Here is a 26,017-nt window from a genome sequence, read left to right on the forward strand (position 1 = left end):
AAAAGATAAATGAAAATTGAAATATAAAATAAAGATTTTCTATGAAGACAACCTTAATAAAAATTATTACATTTTCTGTGTTGTTCCTATGAATTTTGATGCTTTTATTTTAATTTTTTTTAGTACTTAACAGAATTGTAAAAGCCTATTTAAATAAAGAATTTGAATTTAGTTTATAAATGATTTGATTTCTTTATTAGTAATTTTATGGTTCACATTATTTTGTTCGTTTTGAAATATTTTTTCCGACTGTTGGTACAATGTCTATTTGTATTTCTATCAACTGTCAATGTCAATCAATAAGCGGTCGGGCGATGGCGGGATTTAAATTTTTATTATGTTTATTTATTAGAAGATTAAATAAATAATTATAAAATGACTGAGTTACAACAAGTTAGGTTAGAGGTGAATAACGCTTTTAAGCTCAGTGGTTTTACTATACGAAGAGAAGCGAGTACGTTTGTGGCTGAGCAACTACTTCCATTATCGAATCAAGAGCGAAAGAAAACTGTCGATAAATTAATAGCGCATCTCCTTCGTCAATGCCTATCAGAGCCTGTTTTAGAAAGACAACATTTAGAAGTAGCTTATAAAGAATGTTCAAGTTCCGGACTAGAAGAAACTGAAACCATTTTAAACGTAATCGATGCCTTCGAAGTTCCCAAGCTACATTACGATAATGAGAGAAAGAAATTTGTTAAAGATGTAAATGCAAGTAATAATTTATATCCAGAACCCAAATGGAAAGCCCAACTGCTAATTGACAGGTATACTATGATTTTACAAAGAACAGTCAGAAATAAATTATTTGCTAAAGAAACATTGATTTCAATGGAGAGTGAAAATCGTTTTCAATTACGTAAAATTGAAGTATTGCAAAGTTCTTCAAGCAGAATAGATGATGTTATTGTATTGGGATTATTAACACAATTAACTGAAGGAAAATTTTATTTAGAAGATCCTACGGGAAGTGTCCTTTTAGATATGACACAGACAAGATATCACTCTGGTTTATTCACTGAAAGCAGTTTTGTATTAGCTGAAGGTTATTACGATGATAAAACATTACATGTTATGGGTCTAGTTTTACCTCCATCAGAAAACAGAACTACCTCATTAGAATTCTTTGGCAATTTAAACACATTTGGTGGTAAATCTAAAACATTATTAAAAAATTCTCAAAATCTATTACAAACAGAGCAAGAAAATGATGATGGCATGATCATTTTTCTTTCAGATGTTTGGTTTGATAATTTAAAAGTAATGTCTAAACTTAAAACTTTATTCTCTGGTTACAATGACTTCCCACCTATTGCTATAGTCTTTATGGGAGAATTTCTATCCTGTCCTTATGGCTACGAGCATAGTACACAATTGAAAGCAGCTTTAACTAATTTGGGAGAAATTATTTTTCCTTTTACAAAACTTAAAGAGTCTTGCAAGTTTATATTTATTCCTGGTAGAGGTGATCCTGTTGCACCCAACATACTTCCAAGACCTTCATTACCAAATTCTATTACAAAAGACATAAGAGATAAATTAGGTGATTCAGTGATATTTACAACAAATCCTTGCCGTATACAATATTGCACCCAAGAAATAGTTGCTATAAGGCAAGATTTAGTCATGAAAATGTGCAGAAATTCCATACATTTTCCTGAAACTGGGGATATACCTGATCATCTAACTAAAACACTGCTAAGCCAGTGTACTCTTTCTCCACTCTCATTAGGTGTCCAACCTATATATTGGAAACATTCAGATGCTTTAAATTTGTATCCAACCCCAGATTTATTAATTGTTGCAGATAATTTTCAACCTTATACTAGAATGTATCAAAACTGCCAAGTTGTTAATCCTGGTTCATTTCCTAGAACAGAATTTTCATTTAAAGTATATGTGCCTGCGTCTCGTACTGTAGAAGATTCACAAATTCCTAATGAAGATATGTAAACAATTATTTTTATGTGTAATGTGTATAATGTTAAAATGCTTAACGGAATTTTGATATTTATATTAAATGACATGAATGATAATGAAAATATTTTAATTGTTTTGTTAGTATTTATAAGATATATAGAATAAATATTATCATTAACAATTGATATTTTGGTTTTTTTTATAAGATACAAAAGTTATGTAGAGTTAAAGTTAATCATGAAGAATTTAAATTATCATTTTTAATTATTTATATATGTATCTATTCTGGTAATACTATTAATGATGAAATGTTAAGACATTGTTAAATATTAAATATTTCATGCCCCCAAATCTCAGGATCTACCGGTTTATATTGAAAAAAGGTTTGTTTACAGTGTAGTATATTTTTAGTACATTTACCATGAAAGGCTTATATTTAATTATTATATGAATAGTTTCGTTTATTTGTCTGTACTGTACCAAACTATCAGTCTGTCTGCTGCTGAATTTTCCAACCGCACAGTACGGTCACAAACTCGAGTACCATCCACACCATCTGGATAAGTGGCACTCCATTACTCTGCGATTAAGTAAAACTTCCTTCCATGTGCCACACAATTGTGGAATGACCTACCTGCGGCAGTATTTCCAAGTCCCACCTGTAGCTCCTCTGCTGTTACACGGGGTCGCAGGCGGCGGTGATCACTTACTATCAGGTGACTCGTACGCTGGCTTGCCTTGTCATTTTCCATAAAAAATATGTATAATAAATAAAAATTGGCATAGACTATACAGTTTATATTAATAAAAGGAAAATAGTAGTGAAATATTTTATTTATTTACATTTACAATGAAACTTCAATTTCAATCTTAAATAGTAGCCACATAGTCACTACAAAATACAATTAATTAAAAAAACAAATACATCATAAATATAAACTACAACATTATATAATCATTTAAAACTTATAAGGTAACTATTGCATTGTGATAATTTTTGTGTAGAATTAAAGTTTTGTACAAATATTGTAAAGTATTACTTTTAAAAAATTTAAAGAAGTCTGATAATAAAGACATACCTGGATGATTATACATCAATATACTATACAAATTCAATATACTAAAAAATGAATATAACATTGTTTTATGTTGTGTACTTTGACTTTGTAAAAGATAAAATCAGTTGGTGAAGGTCATCTACAAAAAGAATTATAAATACAATATATTTTATAATTTATAAGACACATTTGGTAAGTAAAAATTAATAATTCGTGTTTCTTTACGAAAGTTAATTTTCATTTGTTCCATAGAAAATATAAATTTCAGTACTGGAAAAATAAGTAATCCGATGCAACCAACAGGTCAACCACACATTGTTTAGAACATTATTTACATTAATATAAACTTTTAAATCTGAGACAAATTAAGAACTAACATCTATAACAAAAACATCTGTAGAACACTCATCAATCATTATTCTATCCTTATTAGTATAAATTAAGACTTATAGCCATAGCTTACAACATTCGAAATATATCACTTAAAATGTTTTTTCATAAGCCTGCTTAACTGCTGTAAGTCATAAATTGTATTTAAAATCGGTTGTAAAATGTTTAACATATTAAATAAATTATTTGTATAATTGACTCGTTTTTCGAATATTTTCATAGTCTCGTCCATTTCAAATATTTTCTTATTAGTAACGTATTTTTTTAAAATATCATGTTTGTAGGTACATGCAAAATCAACATTACACACAGGTACAGCATTATAAAACAATCATTACACAATCTCCCAAACAATTCGTGAAAAATTCTTAATAAAATTTTACACATTTTTTTTACGTATAAGCGATATAAATAAGTTTTTTCATCCATTAAGCACCCATCAAGTTATTATATGTATCGCCGATAGGGGCCAATGCCACGAGGCAGATCATAGCTATGACGAACAGTAGCACGATAGGCGCGTATACACCCAGCAAATGTTTTCTAAACACTGAGAACTGTAAAAAATATATATATAAATAAGTTTATTTTATTTATATGGTTTATATATTATGAATACGGCTTATATTAAAAAGAAAAAAGTTACAGAAGAAATGTTATTTTTAAATATGGAATATAATATTTAATATAGATAAATAAGGCTTTAAAAATTGTTTTTTTTTTAGATAATATTTTAAAAATATATTACAACAAATTGTATGATTCATTCATCCAAATGTATGATTTGGTACCACAATTAATAATAATTAGTACTTAAGACATTGTTATTAAAAGAGATTTCTATACAATATGTAAAGTGGTTTTAGATCTTTGTGATTCTTTGTTCTTCTTTCTGATTGTGGTTTTAGATTTTAGTACGTACTTATATATTTTAACGTACCGCTAAGGTTGAATTAACTCTATAGCTGTTATTATAATATTGTATTAATGGCAAAGTTATTGTCTTGAGCTAAGATAAGTAAAAAGTAAAAATAAAAATTAAAAACTAGATTAGGCTTTAAATTTTAAAGTGTACTTAGTATTTTTAATTGAAAAAAGCGGCGTGTGTTAATTATGAAGTTTTTAGTTATACCAAACGTAAATTTTTTACATGTTTGAAAAAAGCGAGTTACGAAGAGAAAAAAACAGAAACAGAAAACTTCGAAATAGGAAGTCAAGAAATAGAAAAAATGCAGCATTAGATTTGAAGTGTAGAAAAGTGAAGAAAAATAAGTAAAACTGTGAAATGAAAGGCAAGAAAAAGTGACATATGAATTTAAAAGTGACATTCGAAATCATGCAAAACAAAATGGGTGGGGGAGAGTCAAAATAATTAAGATAAGTATCTAACTGGGACTTTCAAGAAATAATATAAAAGGTGATAGAAATTTACAAAAACAAATAACGCGAGCTTTCTATTTAAGAAAACGTGTAATATTGAAGTCAAGAAAGAAAAAAAAAATACAAATTAAATACCAAAAACATGGTAACAATAGAATTTCAAAATAGAAACAAATGGTAGAGTCATTGTGATTGAACAAATGAACAGGAAGTCAGAAAACAAATGTCATTAACATTTAAAGTTCTAACAAAGTAAGAAGATAGAAAAGAAAAAAGAACACAAGAATTAGTATTCAATCACCAGCGTGTGAATAACAATGAATTAGTGAATTATTTAAACATTTGGAGAAGAATCTTCTCACCGGCGCGTCAGAACTTCTGTCGACGGCAGTCGCTTGTCGCGTGTGCCCGAGCATGTCCTTCATGGGGAATGTGTTGACGCGCCCATTGCTTATACGACCCTCGGATACGCATAGCGTTAGCTAGAATATTGGCAAATTTGTTAAAGGGAACCTTGTTTTTGATTTTGGGCTAACATAGAATCGCGGTTGTAGATAGTGAAGCTTTTTTGTGTGTAATTATATGAAAAAATATGTAGGGTAAAATACTAATAGATCAAAAGAAAAAAATCCAAGAGTTTAGATTTATTGTGTCTCTTCTGTCAGTTTGCTCATTTTCCTGTCACAAATGGGACTACTGGACGGGTTTGAATGAAACTTTCTTTGTTTCATACTAATTACGTTTCGGCTTAACGCAGGTTGTAATTGATTCAGAATTTAAATAAATATTTCATTTCCTCGCGTGAGGATCGAACCCACAACCAGTGGCGTTTACAGTCACACTTTGTGCTCCTGCGCCATAATAAAATATATATAATTAAGCATCTTACCGATAAGACAATGTGAGTTATAATATGGAACACTACGAATGCGGCCAACACGAATACACTCCATGGAGGCAGTTCTGCCTTTTGTAAATATACCGCTAGGAATATTGTTGCGACTGTAAAAAAATATAATATTTTAGTTATTAATTATCTATGGTTATAGTTATTAATTGTATTTACTTAATATTGTACTGGAAACAATAACTGTGGGTGTGATTTAACAAAATAACTGTAGAAGATCTTTCTAATTTCTTACTTATATTTTACTATTTTCGGAGAAGTTTCATGTATATCCCTCGAGTTAAGATATTTATATTTTAACTTTTTATGTCATATTAATAGCAATTAAAATATAATAATTATATACGGATCATACATTTATTTATATTTATATATTAATAATGATCTACTCACTTCCCAAAATATGAGCGGAGTTCCCAACAAGCCAATGCATCCAGTTGAACAAGGGACGGTGTTTAGTACCGGGGTGAGGTCTGAAATATGCACCTGAAACATAATATTAAAACCTTTTTAAAAATAAGCTTTCATTTGATACCCACATTAGTTGGATTGTGCAAAAATTTGTAATCCGCCATTTTATTGTGGCGGCCATTTTGTATTATCAACAATATTGAATATTATTTAATTCATTGTTATCAAATTCGAAGTCGTAAGTCAATCGGAGAGGACTGAGAAGTGGACCAAATTGAGCTTGCAAGATTTCACATAGGTAGGTACACTAACTAATACAAGTTTAATAAAAGCGTAAAAGAAAAGTCATTGACTGATTGACAGATATTATTTATTTATTAACATATCTTTTTTAGGCTTCCACTTTATATCCAGCATATGCCAGAGTGGCAAAATAAAATTATTTAAATAAGATTATATTCACCCCGATTGAGCACCGAACCCGCAATCATTACGTCTATAGGCAGATCAATGTTTAATTTTTAACTAAGTTAAATAAAAATATGAATAAAATCTCACCAATAGGCTGTATAAAGCACAATATAACAGTAACAATTCCGGTAATAGCGTGAGGATTGTCCCCGGTGTCCTGCCAGCCGCCCACTTCACTCAATATTAGTATGAACCCGATGATTGTTAACAACCATGTTATCACCATGAGAATGCGGTGGGACTGGAAAATTTTTTTTATCAATAAGTCTATTTTTAAATATAAAAGAACTTTACATTTGAATTGTAAGACAAATATATTTTACATATAAAATGCGAATTGAACATTAATATGTTTTAATAATATTATACAATAAATAAATTATATACTCACAGCAAACCATATGTCTTTACCGCCAAGAGTTTTTCCCACCCATGTTTTTTTGTAATATCTGAAATTAAAAAACAACATTGTAATAATCATCCCCTATGTTTAATATTTTTAACCCCAGATAACAATTAGAATCCCACTTGAAAATAAGTTTATTTAATACTTAAGTATGCATATTATGATTATGAATTATATTTGGTTGCTTTGCATATTAGAATGTATTTATAATATTTATTTTCCAGTAGCACTACCCGTGTGCATTGACTGAGGACTGTGTTCGACTGTTAAAACGATGGTTGTATGGCAGGTTCTCATTTCCTTCTACAGACAAAGTATGGCGTTGAGTTCCGTTACTTAACACGCAATGTTTTAACGAAATTAATGCCTCTGTAATGTCTAATATATACTTTCATTTCTCACCAGCGTCATTCAGAATGTACCAATAATGATAAAACGAAAATATCCTTATAATCAATAATTAACAACTGAAGCAACTCACCTAGCAATAACAATGCCCAAGGAAGCAGCCCCCAACCACGCGCATATCATGAAGCAGCCGTGCAACTTCAACAACAGTTTGGAAGCACCAGCGGCCGTGCCCACTGTGGCCAACGATAGCGGGTCGTTGCTAGCCTCGTATGCTAAGTTGTGGAACCCTACTCTGTCTGCATCTAGAAATTCATACAAACACTGAAATTAGTAAAAAGTTGCTTGTGGTTTGTTTAAAATAAGAAAAAACATAAGGGAGGAGATAAAGCCAAATTATAAGAACAAACCATGCATAAATTTAAATGTATATTTTATATTGCTAAAAAATATTAAAATATAATGAAAATTAAATATAAAAGGCAAATGTTTTATCATTAGAAAAGGCGTTTTAAATATATTGCAATCTTAATAATGCGTCTATATTAACGTGCTTTTAATATAATAGAGATACTTTTTGATACTTTAGGTAAAGAGGCAAAGCGCCACTCGACCCGCGATACCCCCAGAATTCAGCGTATCGTAATGGTAAGCAGAAGTCTGTCTTAACACTAGTGTTCCCTCTACATGGCCTGTTACACGGGAAAAAGCGTGAATCTACTCTAACAAAAAACATACCTTTCATATCATCCCCAGCAAGCACCATCAAATTATACTTCTTATTGGCCAAATCGAAGACCTGCCCTTTGACCGTTGACACCGTATTTCTCTTGAACTTACAATATAATTTGCCATCAATGGCGGATGATTCTAACAATTGCACGATATCCTGCGGGGAATCGAACCTGCTGACATAAGGCTCAGCTTTCGGATAAGTCCAAGATGCAAATAGCTTTATTCTTCCGTTATCATTAACGCATTCCATGGCGCTATCGTCACCCATCTTATTATCCATACTTAAACCTGCCGCGACATATTTTGGGTTATCCGTTCCCTGTACTTCGAAGGTATAAGAGTCTCCTGCTACGAAAATAGCGAGAATTGCCTTGCAATTTCCATTTTGTACGCAATTTTGAGGCACTCCAAAACATAGTTTGGTGTCAGCGCATCCCTGGTATATTATGTCCATTGGAACGTTTGTTGGTTTAGGCTAGAAAACGAAGAAAAAAATAAAAATTAGGCTATATTTTTACATTTTATTCAGTTTTATTTTGTTGGAAATAGTTTGTTTTATTTTCATATATTTATTATTTGGGTCTTGATACTGAAAATATATAAGTTAATTTAGATATTTTTTCTTAGCTTTCCGTCAATTCATCTTAGGATCATATATTTGTAAAGTCTCTCAAATGTCAGTAAAATGTTAATTGATGCGCTTCCACAACGCCACTTACTTTGTTCTCCATAATAACTGGCGGTGGTTGTATGGGCCTAGCTGTGGTGGTTGATGCAGTACTGGTTATAACTGTGTCAGGCGTTACAACTTCTACTAGAGGGGATTCCACATTCTTCCAAAATGTCGCGTAGCTTTGTGCGACTGTTGCTCTGAAATATATGAAGAAAACTTTCTTTGGGCATGTTGTAAAATTTATGAAATTGCTCTTGGCATGTCATCGTGGGTGGGATTTATGCTGACTGTAAAAGCGATGATTGTGGGTTCGATTCCTATATTGCGATTACGCATATCTTACTTAGATATATATCATTGTTTCACTCTATGAAGAGAAAGTGGCTACCCCAAATAAAGCTAACCTAACCAAACATCGTATGCGTGCGTTATTTTAGAAATAAGACTTATTGTTTCTAAAACGAGCTGAAAGTAGAAAATTATTATTAAAACGTTTCAAACAAAGTATTTATTTCTTTTGTTAAAAACCGTTGTAAAACACATTGTTAATGACAATAATTGTTACAAACCCGACTTCAAGGTTACATAGAAACGTTAGTCATTCGAACTATAGTAAGATTTATGAGGCGTGCTGACCAGATTAAATAATCTCATTAATCATTTTAAGTTTTTATAAAGTGAGAACGAGAAATAAGAAAAGGACAAGATATGAATTATTAAAAAACTCAGTTTCTATCAGTTTGAGTTAAAAGGAAAAAAACAATAAAAATTACCTAAATGCAACTCCTCCCAAAAAATCATCAGGCGCTCTCCAAGTGAAGGTCAAAGGTTGTTTATCTTCCGGATTTGTATGAGTTACCGAGTCGTTTTGACCCCTACAGCTCTTGATTTGTGCCAAATCAGCACTGGGTACTTTTGTGAATTTGCCCACGATCTTTTCCATATCCTGTAAAATTTTGAATATATAATATAGTGAGGATTATTTCAAGCTGATACAGTGTTTTTACAAATTAAAATATTTGTAAGAAGGTGAAACCAAACTTTTAATGTGTTTATAACTTTATTTTGTTATTTGCTATGCTATGATATGCTATGATTTACAAACAACAACAACACTAGGTTCCCAGGTTCGGTCTGGCTACCCTGTTATATGCGGGATACATGTTGAAGCTCAAAAAAATAAACTATTATTATTTTTTCATAGTAATATTTAACAGTTTACATATATCTATTTTCATATAGTTTACATATATCTATTTTATATTTATATGCTTACCTGTATTTCTCTAGCCTGTAATATAAAACCACCAATAGGCGTGGGAGCACCAAAAGGACTGCCGATGGTGATATTCAAGACATCACCCTGCCTGACTTGTGATGATGATGGGATGAGACTGTATGGCGGGACTGATGATTGTGCGGGAATCTCACTGTGCCTTGGTGTTTGGTCTAAACATGCCTGGAATAGATATACTATAGTAAATTTTCTTTTTAAATTCAAGTAAGTAATTAATACAAAATATAAAACAGATACAAGAACAATTAATATCTTTAATATAAATCTCATAAGGTTATCTCATTAAGGTTTGGGAGTTCAAATATCCTTTCATTAAAAATTGTCATACGTTTTCTAAATAAGTAGTCTTCTTTCCGAATTGTGGAAAAAGTTGAAAGCTGAAAAAGTAATGACCCTACTTAATGACATTGGGTGTGGTGTTTGTATTTTCTCTCTTTAATCAGAGTTTTTACACGCCTTTTGCAATCAAATTAAAATGTGATTGTAATTGTAATTACCACTCAAGAAAATGATGTCTCTAACATTTTCATTTCCTCGAATTGATAACGAAGTAATACGCGGCGTTAAGTTTCGCCACTCAACACGTCTAACTCACGAATGCATCGTGAAGCTAACATAAACTACTATCTCGTCAATATTGACAAAATTTGTGCAAGGATAATATAGCACTTCTCAACAATTTATTCTGTATTTTTTTAAAGATTATTAACATTACGTTTTCTAAATAGATAATTTTCTATACACACCATGGGTGGAGCACCAGAACCATACTGCTGTGAGTATTTGGCAAACATTAGCACCATCATTAGTATGACGCCCATGTTGTGTCTTTTCCTCGGCAACATTATGTATATCTGAAACGAAAAGAAAGTAAATTAATTTTAATATTAACATTGGCTGAGACCCTTTGTACTAATTCCAATGAGACTCGACTATCTTTTTCGAGTGGTTCGTTAGTTTCTATTAATAGATTTATTCACTATCTACTGTGAATTAAGAATTATTGTAAGTGTTCCTATCGCAATTTCGTTTCGAATTACAATGTCCTACAAGGAAGTGAGGTCACGGTAAGAGTGAAGGGGAAACCTTGAGGGCTTGCTACCAAGAACCAACTGATGAATGGGTGTGGTCGATATGCGTGTAGAGGTTTTATGGCATTTTGCTATTTTTAGCACTCTTAGCACATTTCACATTTTAGTAATTTGTAATTTATTACCAAATGGTTTGACCTGAATGAGATTTGAAGCCGCACCTTTTTAGCAATATGGATCATTATTGCCATTGCAATAATTAAAAATGGAGGTTAAATTAATTATTTAAAAAAGTGTAATTATAATAAATATTATAATGATGTTAATGTGTGGAATTAAATGTTTATGCTCACGCTAAAAACTAACAATTTATTAAATAAATTATTATATTTCAAAAGCAAACTGATTTCTTGCCGGCACTTCTCAGTAGAACTGCCTTCCGATCTGGTATATAGTTGCTTCCCGTTGGACTGGCATTAGCTAATATTTAACAACTTTTATAAATTGAAGTTAGTAAAACAAATCCTCGTATATTCTATTTACTCGATAAATCGCTTTAAATTACTTAAAGATTGTATATATACGAGGATTATTGAACGTAAAGCATTAATGGGGATAATTAGCACTTTAGTCATGTAAATTCCGATTTCCATTTATGTAATATTTAATTAAAATTACGTTACTATTTATTTTATTTGTATAATGATTGTTTTAAATTAGCTTTACCTTCTTTTAAAATGAATTATTTAAATAAATAATTAAAGAAACATATACACGTACGTAAACATATACATGTACTGCAATTTTGTTCATTAAAACACAATTTTAAGGTGTTTATTATGAAGTTTTTTCTAACATTTTCGTTTATCTGATGGCCGTACGAAAAGATTTATTTTATATGATCTTAACGAATTTAAAAAAAAAAGAAATTATTTGAACTGAAGCTAGAGTTTACTAGGAACCTCCGAAGAATTCCACTACTGAGGCTACCATCATAACATCAGAACATCTCATTATTATTATAATAAGATCAAATTCAGTTTCTTAGATTTTTTTACATAATAATATGTAGTTATAGGTCGACGATAGAGTGTTAAAATTTACAACGTTTTCCAAGACTAATTCAATATAGCCTATACACTGAATGTATATTTCTATGGATTTAAACTGTTTTCTGTAGTTAGTCATAAAAACAATCCTTTGTGTTCCAAATGATAAATGGTTCGGTGAAGGTTGTACAAAAAATTGCACCTTACAAGGCCTAATCGCTTGAAAATTTTTATTACCTTACACTGATTCTATTTTTATTTAAATAGTTTATTGTCTTGTATTAGAAAGTATTAAATTGTGATTATTTTGTTAGTTATTAGTTAGTTATTTTTATTAATAAAAATATTATAGAGCTTTAAAAAAAATATTGCTCTTCTTTTTAAAAATATTAGAACTTTTTAAAAATATATATATTTAGTATAAAAATTGTTAGCTAAAAGAAATATGTGTGGTCGGATGTAGTAAAATTTTAAAATTAAAATAATATTTAATATTTAATAATAATTAACTGTTTTAAGTTTCACGTTTTACCCCTAGCAGCCATAGAGTACGGAGCGTCAAGCACTAGTCTCTACATACCTCTTTCGCCTCGTCAACTGTCATTAATGTGGGAATGTGTGGGACATTCCTCCCCTAATTTTTTCTTACGTGACTTTCCCCTAGTATTATCGATACTGCATTTTCAACAGAAGTCTCCCTACCTGTCAAACCACTCACTTTTCCTTCTTCCTAATCTTTTTTGCCATTCTTTCATCACTTATTCTAAATACGACTAAAATTAGTAAAAAAACAAATTAAAAGTGCTTATTAAAATTAAAGACCAAAAGCATTATAGCGTTGCAAGTTAATTGCACGTTAAATAACCATTTACGGTTCGTTGTGTTCAAATTGGGTATGTTATGGATACAGTGCTAGTGTCCGAATACACGCGATGGAGTTCCCGTTATTCATTTATAAGGAGTTTTCCATTTTTAATTTATTTAATATTGTAATCTTTTAGTCATATTTATATAAAAATATTTTTTTTGGCATATTATTGCTAAATATGAAGTTGTTAATACTAACCTATCGCCAGTACCTGTATACAATTATACTCAAACTTTTGCTATTTTTATGTGTTGTTCTGTATACATATATCTATATGGTGCACTTCCTTTAGAAACATCATATTAGCGTAGAATCATTTAAATATTACTATAGTGACTATTTGAAATGACATGCTTCGTATATTTAATAGATTAAAATAAAATAACACATTAAAACAGAATTTTTCGTTATTTTTATAGTATAGTATTAACTAAGTAACTTGCCGACATTGCAGAAGTGGGCAAGCAAGGTAGTCGACATGTAAGCCTTATTTCATTGATAGTAGCAAAAAATCAGGGCCAATTTGTTCGGTAACTGCATAATTATAAAATTCTGATATAAAAATAAATTTTTAATAAACTTTTTACTTTAATTGGATTTGAAATGAAAAAAGATTATTATCATGTAATTTTTTTTAAAGATTTACGCTATATAGCGAATGAAGCAGAACGGGCAGAGAGAACCTAGTTAATCTTAATTTTAGGAACGAAAAAAGATAATTAGAATTTAAAAATAATGAAAACTAATGATTTCTTTTTTCATTTTATAACCACATCTGTATGTTTATATATATTACGCAACCTTTTCTTTTTTCAAAGTAATTTCACATAGACTTGTTACACAATTATTTATTCAATGTTTCATTGAAACATTTGACACAAACAAAAATCCGTAATTTAGTTATAATCAATGTCAATATGAAATGATAATAGATTAGCAATTAAAACTGTGGGCGTTTCTTTCTAGTTAGATATTGAAGTACCGATATTTGTTGGAAACTATAGCTCAATTTATATATTATACAATTTATATACAATTTATATATTGAGAAAAAATGGGAAATTCAGAAATGTTCGTTTCGTGGGTATCGAACCCAAAACCATCACGTTTACATCCGGATGCTACCCTACTTCACTACGTTCGCCTCAGTTTGTCTTATTATAGATCTAAATAGCTTAAAGATATTGTGCGAAAAATGCAGAGAGATATAAAAGGACAGATATTATTTTTAGCCGATAATATCGTATATATAAAATATTAAACATTTCGTGCTAGAAACTGAATCTAGGGCGAGGGAAATTGAAGAAATGTTTCTTAAAGTTAATAATTAAATAGCTTTATTAGGTCAGCTCGGAACGAGGTTAACTGCCAAGGAGTTTGGTCCCTTAGTCTTTATCAATGTAACATAAATTTGCGTCACGCTATATAATTTTGCCTCTACAACTCAAAACCGAAATGTCGCGATAAGAATAATTACATATTAGACAAATTATAATACTATATACGGTGTTCTGTTTCGCCATTCAACACGCAATGTCTCGAATTCGGGCGAATATTGAAGAACACATTGTCTTCATACTAGATACTGTCTTACCCCGCTACTTGCGAGATAGAGCGTGAAGCTTGAAAAACATTTATTATCTGGCTCTTCTCCAGTGCCTTACCTATCTACATGTCAAGTCTCGTCTGTGCGTTGACTGTCAGTCACTAAGTAATGGAAGAATTATATATATATATATAAATTCGATTATTATATAGCCTGATAGACTTAACAAGGGTGTTAGATTTCAATACTCAAGAGGCACTGTCTCTAATTTAAAAAAAAATTAGAATAAAAAGCCCTAAAGCCTAATAGCCATGTATGTAGGTTTCTTCTTATTCTCTATCGTGACAAGTATCGTTGTCCATAATTACACGTAATCATTAACTGCAATGAGCCGTTATTTATTACTCAACGATTCTGTTTTATTGAATAGATGAATTACTGATGATTCATGAGGCCTTATTAAATTCTAATTACCTTCTTTTAATTTTTGTATAAATTTGTAAATAAGCTTCAGAATATGAACTTTTTGTATAAAAACCTGACTTACAAGAAATATTGAGACTGTAAACGCAATGGTCATGATGGTCATGGGTTTGATTTCCTCTCTGGAAATTGAATTGTTCTCATTTTCTCACTCCAGTAACAAGACAAACCGCGACGTTGAGTTACGCTACGCAAATCGCAATACACAATGATGAGAAAATTAGGCGGTCCGTCTACAGTTTAAGTTGTGTTAACACTGTCCTTCCTGCCTACAAAATGCAACTTGAAACCATAAAAAACAAATAATATACTTTTAACAAGCATAGGCAAAGAAGTTAGTGTTCAATCACTCTATGTTCTTCCACACAGCTATCTCGTATCGTCGTCAAAATATGAATATTCAAAAATACATAGTCGTTGAGCGTGTAATTGTTAGGTACTTGGTTGAGATATTGCGTGGGAACGGCCTTTGTGTTCTACGCACTCACCTACTTACTCGTATAGTACTACTTACTACAATAATATTTATCAAAAACACTTTTTACTTAATATTTATGGTTCTCACGACATCTCGAATGCGGGCCGAAAGTGGAAAACTGTTTTTTTTTTATGTTTTTGTCGCTTTAGCTGTATCTTGCGTATAGCAGGATAGGAGAGAACCGAAGCGTAAGTCCATTCCCCAAATTCCATTTACCGCCCAATACTTGAGGCACTGCGTGTCGAGTGGTGAAACTCAACGCCGTTCTTTGCTTCGTTATCAGAGCGAAGAAATTAAAATATTAATTATTTCTCTCCCTCGAATGGGAATCGAACGTTATGTTCGCACGCTTATGCCACTGCGCCATTACGGCTTCAAGGAAAGCTTGAGTAGGTATTGAAATTGTACAATTTGTGTAAATGATGAATTTTTGAATTATATACTGATTGATAAAGAAAACTGGATATTTTATGTAAAAAGTATATTTACATACTATTGACTCATTAAATACTGCAGTATGTTTATTTTAACGATTAGTTATCAATAAAAGTGGGACGTATTATAAGTAATTTTACATTAAAAATAGTAGGTCACTGTACTTAGTTGCATATCGATCATGTCGCTTTTATGCAAAGCTCACAGTGACTGTCGAAAGAATAATAAAAGTATTTTACTAATATTTTATCATTTTTTTATCTTCTTAGAAGGTTAGGCAGAGGGTGCCTAGTGTTAAGACACTCCACAATTAGATATTTTTAAATTGCGTCACCACGGCGTTAATAAAATGGCTATTATTTTGCAATATATTTAAAAACACATTTTAAAACTGTATAAATTAATAGTAAAAGCTTTTGTAAGTCACGATTTGTCCACTATTTTTTAAGGTGGTTAAAGCGATTTATACATTTATTAAAAAATCGTATGATACGTACGTTAACCTTCGTAATCGTATTTGATTTTTGATAAATTATAATATTTCCGTTATAGATAACCATGAGTAAGATGGGTGTGCGAATGAACTTTTTCATGATCTATTCCTTTCAGAAGATAAAGTTTCTTATTCAAAAATATAAAAAATAAAAATATAATTCTTTGTTCATCCAATTTCCTGTTCCCCACATTCCACCTCCACCTAGTTGTGATCATGGGCGTATCTAGATATATTTTCCAGGAGACCCCTTGATTTTAGCATTTTTAGATTTTGAATGTTCTTTTTGTGTAATTTTCTTTTTTTTTCAGGGTTAATTTTTCGTTAGTAAAAATTCTGGGGTGAACACGAAAACCCTTCCCTCATTTCTTTGGCCATGGTTGTCATAGAAATGGATAAACAAATATTCGCTATTCCCCCTGGAAGGGTATCGAAGGCGTAACCATCACATGTACCTACCCCTTCCCACTTACATGTAGTATTTCATATTTTTATATAAAAAAAATACTTTATCTACTTGCATAATTGTATTGTTACGGCGTGAGACTTTTATATTTCCTTGTTAATTATGTTGAATAAAACTTACGCGACGCTCTTGGTTTTATTTTTAAGACTAAAGATTTCAACGACCGTAGCTGTTTATTGTAATTTGTTATTGTAAATTGTTATTACTTGATAAAAATATTATAATTTTTTTTCAGCTTCACTCTATATTCCGCATATAGCCAGGGTAGGAAGGAAAAACCTAGTGGTAAGACTTTCTATTCCCCACTTTCCACCGAATTTTCGAGGCATTGCGTGATAAGTGGTGGAAGCGGAACTCAACGACGCGCTTTGCCTTTCTACCATGACGAGCAGATGAAAATATTTAATAATTCCTTCATCCGAGTAGGAATCAAACCTAGAGACAGACAGAGCTTACAGCTACACTTACAGCCATTGCGATACGACGGCTTCTGATAATATGAAAATGTGTAGGTATAGCATATAGAAGAAATACATAATCTTTATGGATCTTCTATAGACGAGGAGTACGCAAAGAGAACAATAGGGATACAAAACTCAATTAGTTTTAGTGACTTAAGTCGTGTTTAGTGCTATATCACTATCTAAGAAAATATAAAAATAATAGTGTTTCTTCGAAACTGGTCAGAAATAAATATAAACACTTCCACGCGTAAGAATCATAATCTTGAATAACATTAGATGTTTCCATGTGTGCCACGATGACGGTATATACAAAGTATTTTTATTTTATCATAGATTGTTGTTTGTTGTAGAAACACTCTTTCTAAACTGAAGCCAAACTTCGATTTTAATATAATAGTTTAAGTATAACAATTTCCTGAATATATTTTATGTATAAAAATTACTTTGAAAAATTAATTAATATATCAGACGGAAGCAATAAAAATAGCAAAATTTAGGTTCAATAAGGCAAGGCAAGTGTGTTAACAAATACAAATTATTCTAAGGAAGTTGAGCAAAATTAAAAAATAAAATAATTAAAATTTAAAAATTATAAAGTAAATAAGTATATAAAATAAACCTGTTGAGAAACATTTGTTTTGGCCTTGGATTTTATAGATACGGTCAAGTCGTAGTGTGTTGTGACGTCACTTCGCAGCTTTAGAGGTCGGTCGGACTGGTTTGGCACGCCGTATTATTTACGCGTGGGGTTTCTGATCGTGAGAAATTTTGTTATTTATAATTTCGATGTACGAACAATTCACTCCAATTCCTTAAGCATTGTTTATATTATATATTTTGACGCCGTCGTTGTGCCAATATAATCTAACATTAGTTTCTTGTTTATTGAATATTGGTTTTTGGACGACGACCTTAATATAATTTTTTGTCGCCTTTATCCTAGGTCATTTGTCTTAGTCATTTCCACTTCCTACATTTTTTTAATATTACTTCCGCTTGGCCTTTTTATTTTAAATCTTTTAAATATAATAGTTTTACGGTATGACCAGCAGTAGTCGGGTTTTAACGCGAGTGTTCTTTTTAAATTATGTTAAGATATACCGTTCATCACTTTCTGAACAACTTTAGAGATATTGTGTGTTGAGTAGTGGAATTCAACGCCGCGCTATAACTTGTTACCTGAGTGGGTAATAAAAACCCGAGTTTGAATTCACTGCGTCCCATTACGCCACGGTGGCCTCAGTCTATTATAAAACGGCCTGTATTTAGACAAGTACTAAACATTTCAATATCATAAATATTTATATATTATATATATTGCCATCGAAAACAGATTCGGTATTTATCGTACAAACATATTTTGTTAGTACAATTGAAAACACCATCTGGTTTATCACCAAACTACATCCACCACGAGATCAAATGACCAGTAAATCATCGTAATTTTTTTCAGCTGTAACGTTGTATTCCGTACTCAGCAGGGTAGGCAGAGGGATCCTACTCCGTTCCCCATTTTCCCCCGATTTCTGGAGGCGTTGTTTTTTGAGTGGCATAACTCAACGCTTTGCCTCGACAGCAGAGTGAAGAAATGAAAAGATTAAATTAATATGTAATATCCTCGAGTGGGATCGAACCCACAACCAGTCGAGTCTACTTGTGTCCCTGCGCCGCTACTGGCCTCTAACTAACATGTCTAAAGTAACATGTCAAAAACAAATTGAAACGATTTACACGAAATCTTTTAGAACTAAACATGCTATCATTAAACACTTACTCAACAGAAGCTATATTCAACCTTATATCTTAAATAACAAGTTCCCTTTTCCTGGCACTCATACTCTGGCTATATAAAAAAAGATATTATAAACCACAACAATGTAATATCAGCTTTGATTCCCTTCAAATAAAGTTGTTTTTCACAAAATCTAATATTTCCGCGAACCATTGTAAAGTGATAGCGTTAATTCGACATGAGCTTACGCTTTCTCCAACCACACATAAACATTGAGTGATTTTGTTACCCACGTTTTCATTCCTTACCTGTGTTTTTATTTAATTAAAAAAAAGTAAATTATTAATTTAAAAAGTAAAATAAATAAATTATTATTTAAAAAATGAGGTAATCGTTTTCCAGTAATATAAAAAAATGAAGATCTGGAACATGTGGTGGATATCAGTAAAGCAAGTTTTGATGTAACATTAATAAAGTTATTACAACGCACGTTGAGAAATAATTACTTTTAACATTCTTAATACTAATAAACTAATTTCTCAACTTTTAAAATATGTAATGTTAGGTACTTCATGTTTACGTTCAAAGCATGAAGTTTGAAGCTGTTTTTTTTCATGAGATGATATAAGCATGTTTTTTTATAGATAATGCTTATATTATCTCAAAGTATTATTGCATGTCATCTCGGAGATGCGGAGATAGCGGCCCTGACTCCTCTATTGACTACAGTATCTAAATTAAATCTTTGATGTCAATCTAACGTACTGATTAAAATAACACAAGAGATATATACTGTGTTTTACAGTATATATTTTTACTGCACTTTTTGATTAAGTGCACATCGTCTCTTATGTATTCAATTGAAAGAATTTTGAATTGAAATGATTGAATGATTTTATATTGTGTAAAATAGTAAATACCTAAATCAAATTAAATCGTAAATAAACCTTAACTTTTTTAAATTGTAATATGATTTTTTTATATTCCTCAGGAGCGCTATAGGCTATATATTATTATTAACTGTATATAATATAACAGTATAGATAAAAGTATTAAAACAATCAACAATTTTTTTCTAAATACTCTTCAATAACATTAAATAAAAAAAGCGGGCGAAGCCGCGCAGAGGCCACTAGTATATATAATACATGCATATTGTATATTATATTAGTATAGTCCAAGCGGGTAATGCCGCGAGTAAAACACAACAAAATATTGATAGAAAATACCCAATGACAGTATGAACTTTTTATATCTCACTTACTTAATAATGTAATCAAATTAGGTTTTTTATAATGGTTTTTTTATAATAAAATGCACATTTTCCATTTCAAAATCGTCTTTTATATATATTTTTAAGTTCTATATTGTATTCGGTATATAGTGGGTTGGCAGGAACGACCTAGTGTTCTCGACACTCCGTTCACGACGCTCATCCCAATTTTCAGGACATTGCGTGTTGAGTGGCGGAACTTAATGTCGCGCTTAGTCTTTTTATCACAGCAAGAAAATCAAAATAATTCATTCTTCGAATCGAACTCAAAACTGTAGTGTTTATAGTCAGAGTCTGACGGTCAGACGCTGTGCCGCTGTGTATATAAATATTTTTTAAGTTTTCGAACGACAACCAAAGGAAAAAATCAGGTCTACATGCACCTAGCATTGCATGCAACCTACGCATTTATTTATAAGTCTGTAGTGTGGTATAATAATGGATATTTTCTTGGAAAACCTAATTATTTATTTTAATTACATAAACGACCTTCCTATCATTTCAAAATAATTTATATATACATTATAGATATTTCAGATTTAATATTTAATTATTTTTTCGAATTAACCTACAAATTGTTAGCAAATCTCTTCAAGTACGCGCTCATTTTGCTACGAGTAGGTACCCACTAAACTGGTTTCCCTCTAACCGCATACTTTGATGCACGATTCTAGGTTAAATGGCTTGACTTGTCATGTTGTCATTATAGATTTGTATGATACCTCGGAATTTGGGAAACGGAGTGTTTTAACACTAACGTATTAAGGAAAATCTATAATCCCACCATACACTTTCTGTAAAAAATATTTTTTAAAGTGTAAAAAAATTACCAGATATTTTTTCGTTATCGTATAATCATCGATTTATATGATTATTTCGTTCTTTTTAAAATAAAGGCCATCGCCTTATGGCGAGCGCCATGACTGCCCATAACGGCCACGAAACCGTGCATTGCCCACCCACTGTGTATCGCCTTGAACTAACTGAGTTGAGTTCCGCCAATTAACACGCAATTCAACGAAAATTTAAGTGAAAGTGCCATTTACTTTAAAGATCCCCGAGGAAAAGAGAGTAATCAGAGAGAACCTACTATCAAGGTTTCCCGTTCATTAATAAAGTAATTAAGCAAAGCGGCAAAGCCGCAGATTACAGCTAGACAATATAACAAGTTTTGCAATATGTATGCCAAGCTTGTTATATTGATTAAACAACTACATAAAGTAGGGGGTACCCCCTCCATCACTTACTATATGCATACATAATATGTACGTTGATCATTAAGCAATGTCCTTACAAGGATAGTCTTGGACGTTAGATACGAAATCGATAATCGTGTATTGAATAGAAAATATATTTCGCCTAGGTTTTTGCTATTACGATGTATTACATACGTTTTGTAATCTTTAAAGTTTATTGCAGTAATAAGCTTTATTTTATGGGTCTCTTGTCCACTAGACTCGAGTATTAAGAGACCGTTTTCATTCATAAATTACATATTTATGTATGAAAACCGCCGCTTCTTAAGATCGATCTTAGACTTTACAGCGGTTTATAAATGCAGGCCTAAATGCGTTAAAAGGGATTGAATTCATTAGAAATAGAATCTGTCCCAATATCTAAATAAGTAAATAAAAACAAATCTATGTCATTAATGTCTTTAAAAGTATTATAGTCGTGAAAGTAGTCTGTCTGCCTGTTACACTTTAGAGCAGGAACTCCTATTGCAAATATAACATGATTCATATAGGGAAATTAAGTAATTTACTCAGAAAACTGATAAATAACTAGAGAACTTATGGTGCAGTGCCCGAGTCAAGTAAATTCACCAAAGCCAAGCAAATCGGCTAGTGTGTTGACGACAATACAATGACGCATATAAGATTTGTGGAGGAAATGAAAAAAAAAACATATGTTTTGTTTAACATTAATCATCATTTAAATTAGTCATATTCATTAAGTTACGTCTGGCTGAATGACAATAAATATATTGAGTGTGCAATTTTTTTATGACACAGTTATTACCCTAGATATGTATATAAATATATAGATTGGTTGGTCAGCTATATTCTAATTGGCGGAAGTGTTTTTAATACAGTTTTTTTATGCCACGGTGGCATAAGATTATTTTTTTATGTGACATTATATTAAGGTGACATAAGATCATAACATTTTTTTTCATATTATGCAGAAAAATTAATGTATTTGAGAAACAAACATCATATATATCTCCCATATGCCTAATGTAACTTATGTTTTTTTTATAATTAAATTTACAATATAAATTTAAAATATATACTTATGTAAATATGTATCAGTTAAGCCAATCTCGAAAAACATAAGGTATTGTGCAAAGCAGCATAATAAACTGTTAAGACGACAACTGACAAGTGATTTGCCGAAGGTCTCGCTTTGTCACGGTGTCCGCGCGGACAAACGTGTCAATGGCACGGTTCCGCAACGACGCGGTCTGTTGGATACGAAACATTTGAATTATATATTTTATTATTATATTTAGTAAAAGTTATTTTTGAAAATATTAAAGAATGTGAATTTTATAATTTAATTTTAAGTCATTACATTGTGGAGGAGTTGGAGGGTTTTTGATTGTAAACGAGATGGTTAACCCTGAATCGAACAGAAGGCTATAGATATTTATGATTTATCTAAGTGCAGTGTTCTATAACCTAACACGCAACGCCTCTAAAATAAACTTATATAAATCCAGCTCACAAAAAACGTGAAAAACGACATTTTAAATATATTTTAGTTTTAAGCTACCTACTTACAAATCATATTCGATTCTCTTTAAGCCTAGTTATTATTAGTATTAGGTATTTTTAGGTCTGTCTGTTATTCTTACCTATGCGTTTTACAAACGCACAGTTAAGTAATATTCCTATGTTGTAAATATTTATATTTTTTTATGATGGGAATGTTCTGAACTCATCCAAAATAAAAAAATGATATGATAACGTTTTATAAATATATGTATAAACGTAGGATGAATGCACGAAGACGCATGACTCATTGTCACGTTCCGCCTGAACCGAGAGTGCAAGCGGGAGCGCGGAACAAGCGATAGAGAGGCACGATCGGCCTAAGTATTCGGTTTGTGACACACCTATACATTCATTGTTACACTTTCTTTGTAAATAATCTATATTATAATTAAAATAAATGTTGGGTGATGATCGCAAAATATTTTAACGTTCTATTATGTATGATATATGAGAAGATAAAAAAACTGTATAACCATTATAACACTTAAAAAACAATAGCATGTGCTTGTAAGTTCCAAGTAATTATTATACCTCTCTAACTTTAATAAAGCCATAAATTGTTGACGCTGATCATTTGCACATAATGTTTGTATCATTTATGTACATACTTATATGGCTCTGTATAAAAAGAATAAATTATCTTACTTAAGATAGTATATTTTATAAACAGGAAAATAAATGCGACAACGTGACACAAATTAATTGTTTTTCTTGATAATAAAAAAATATATACAGCGTCAGACTGCAAACGCGACGCTTATGGGTTCGATTCCCATTTGGGGATTCTTCATTTTATTCACTTTGTTTCAATTTGTCGGGGTCAGCATAGCAAGGTAGGCAGGGAGAATCTAGTGTTAAGACACTACGTTCCACACTTCTTTACGAAGGCTTCCATGGACTTAACAACAAACTAAATAGTTGTGCATCGATGTTATTACAGTAATTGCATAGTTTTAAATATTTTCAAATATTAATAGAACAAAGAACATGTTAGAAAGTTTTAATAAAGCATAATTATGCTTTAATTATACAAAACAAGTGAATTATCGCAACTTTTGTGCAAATATAAAAAAAATAATTATATGAAAATGAGCGTAGAATTAAATTTTATTACCATAAAAAACGTAATAATTATTTGAGTAAATACTTTTACTTTCAACTTACTTATAAAGACCGGTCCGTCGCAAAACCCGTTGATTTCTACACTTAACTATTACTAATATAAAAGTTTTCACTTAAAATCACTTTACACGACCCACTAAAGTATTTATATGATAAAATAAATGAAATAGGTAACTTCACAATATATATTAAATAAATGTTTCAAAGTTTCGAAATATTTCGTATTTTTATTCGACTTGCTATAAAACCACCTCTTACGAACGTTTTGGCCGACTGAGATTTTGTTTGATCATTTGACAAATTGACACTTGGTGGTAAATACGTCAATGTTGCCATTTTCTTCAATTTTTTGTAGTAAAAATTTAATTTTTGATTTTTTTTAATTCAAAGGTATTTAATAGCTTAGCTCCATGTAATTAATTAGTATTTAAAGTAATTTGAAAGTTCTTTATTATGTAGGGCAATATTAATAGTAATAATATTCTTCGTTTCTACAGAAAACCATCTACTTATTATTAGTTACTTTCCATTGTAACTTTAATTACAGGATATATTATTCTTATAATAAGATTATTATTATTGTCAGCTTTACGATGCATCCCGCATGTATGCGGTACTGTAGCAAGGCAGAGAAGAATTAGAATATTAAGACACTCTGTTTCCCATTTTCTGCCGAATACTCGGGCATTGCGTATTGAGTGGTGGAACTCAACGCCGCGCTTTGCCTCGATACCAGTCCGATATAATCAGAATCAATTATTATTAAAATTATAAAGTAGGTACTACATAAAAATATTCTATAAGTACAAATTTAAAACAATAAAAAAAATAATTTACATGTCAGGTCAAATTAATATTACATGAAATAAAATTATCATTATTAGTTCGACATTCGATCACTGACATATTAATTATTTAAATATGCTTTAAGATAAAAATTTCCCTAAATAAATATCGCATATTACAACTGGCAACATTTTTAGATGAATGACCGGCAAGCAATGAAATAACGGCGTTACAAAGAGTGGGAGTAATTTTATTCCATTCGCATTTTACGCGTTGTTTGGTTTTTACGTCGGAAAACGAATGACTCATTTCTTAATTTACTATATTTATAAATTTTACTTCTTATATTTTTTCAAAAATAGGTTTAGTCAGCTAAATGTTTGAGTATTACTTAATTAAAAATAACTTCATTGTGTTTAATATTAACTGTGTTCTTTCAGTATTATGTTTTTTGTAGTATGAAAATCAAAAAATTATAATATTTATGGTTTATGGACGTGGATACTGCTTCATCATTATCTTGGTTACAGTTCGGGGATCTTTTCGGAGAAACTGAAGGTTTTGTTTGTGCAATTATGGACGAAGTTATCAAGACACGGAACTACCAGAGACATATTATGAAAGATGGCACTATCGACATCTGCCGGGCGTGTCATCGACCTGGGGAGTCCCTCAGACATATTGTCTCTGGTTGTTCTCATCTTGCTAATGGTGAGTATTTGCATAGACACAATCAAGTAGCCAAGATAATACACCAGCAACTTGCTCTTCAATATGGCCTTGTAGAATTGGAGGTGCCTTACTACAGGTACAATCCCATGTCTGTTCTTGAAAATAGCTGTGCTTTGCTCTACTGGGATCGGTCTATTATTACTGACAGGTATATTGTTGCCAATAGACCTGATATAGTATTAGTAGACCGAGTGATTGTTGACGTTACTATCCCACATGATGACAATCTCGTGAAGGCTGAAAAAGAAAAACAATCTAAATATTTGGACCTAGCCCATGAGAT

The 26,017-nt window shown here is 31.1% G+C and overlaps 2 protein-coding genes across 3 annotated transcripts; one reads left to right on the plus strand and one right to left on the minus strand.

Moving 5' to 3' along the window:
• Positions 1-267: 267 nt before the first annotated feature.
• On the plus strand, positions 268-2,100 carry PolE2 (DNA polymerase epsilon subunit 2). The gene has a single exon (XM_085191042.1). It carries the CDS (start codon positions 376-378, stop codon positions 1,951-1,953), a length of 1,578 nt encoding a protein of 525 aa, XP_085047168.1. The 5' UTR covers positions 268-375; the 3' UTR covers positions 1,954-2,100.
• Positions 2,101-2,736: 636 nt separating this feature from the next.
• On the minus strand, positions 2,737-24,497 carry LOC146535118 (ferric reductase 1). 2 transcript variants are annotated; one of them, XM_085191039.1, is made up of 13 exons: positions 24,259-24,497; positions 10,743-10,850; positions 9,976-10,158; positions 9,473-9,645; positions 8,746-8,896; positions 8,030-8,501; positions 7,425-7,596; positions 6,929-6,986; positions 6,625-6,778; positions 6,049-6,141; positions 5,638-5,750; positions 5,111-5,230; positions 2,737-3,925 (listed from the first exon to the last, which is right to left on the minus strand). In XM_085191039.1, the coding sequence occupies exons 2-13, from the start codon at positions 10,839-10,841 to the stop codon at positions 3,797-3,799; spliced, it is 1,917 nt and encodes a 638-aa protein (XP_085047165.1). In that variant the 5' UTR covers positions 10,842-10,850; positions 24,259-24,497; the 3' UTR covers positions 2,737-3,796. The 2 variants fall into 2 exon arrangements, with proteins under 2 accessions (XP_085047165.1, XP_085047167.1); XM_085191041.1 differs by lacking the exon at positions 5,111-5,230.
• Positions 24,498-26,017: the final 1,520 nt, after the last annotated feature.

The sequence above is a fragment of the Heliconius melpomene genome, chromosome 10, assembly GCF_056956725.1.
Source record: "Heliconius melpomene rosina isolate 202511_hmr_F chromosome 10, ASM5695672v1, whole genome shotgun sequence".
In the NCBI taxonomy this organism is placed as follows: Eukaryota; Metazoa; Arthropoda; class Insecta; order Lepidoptera; family Nymphalidae; genus Heliconius; species Heliconius melpomene.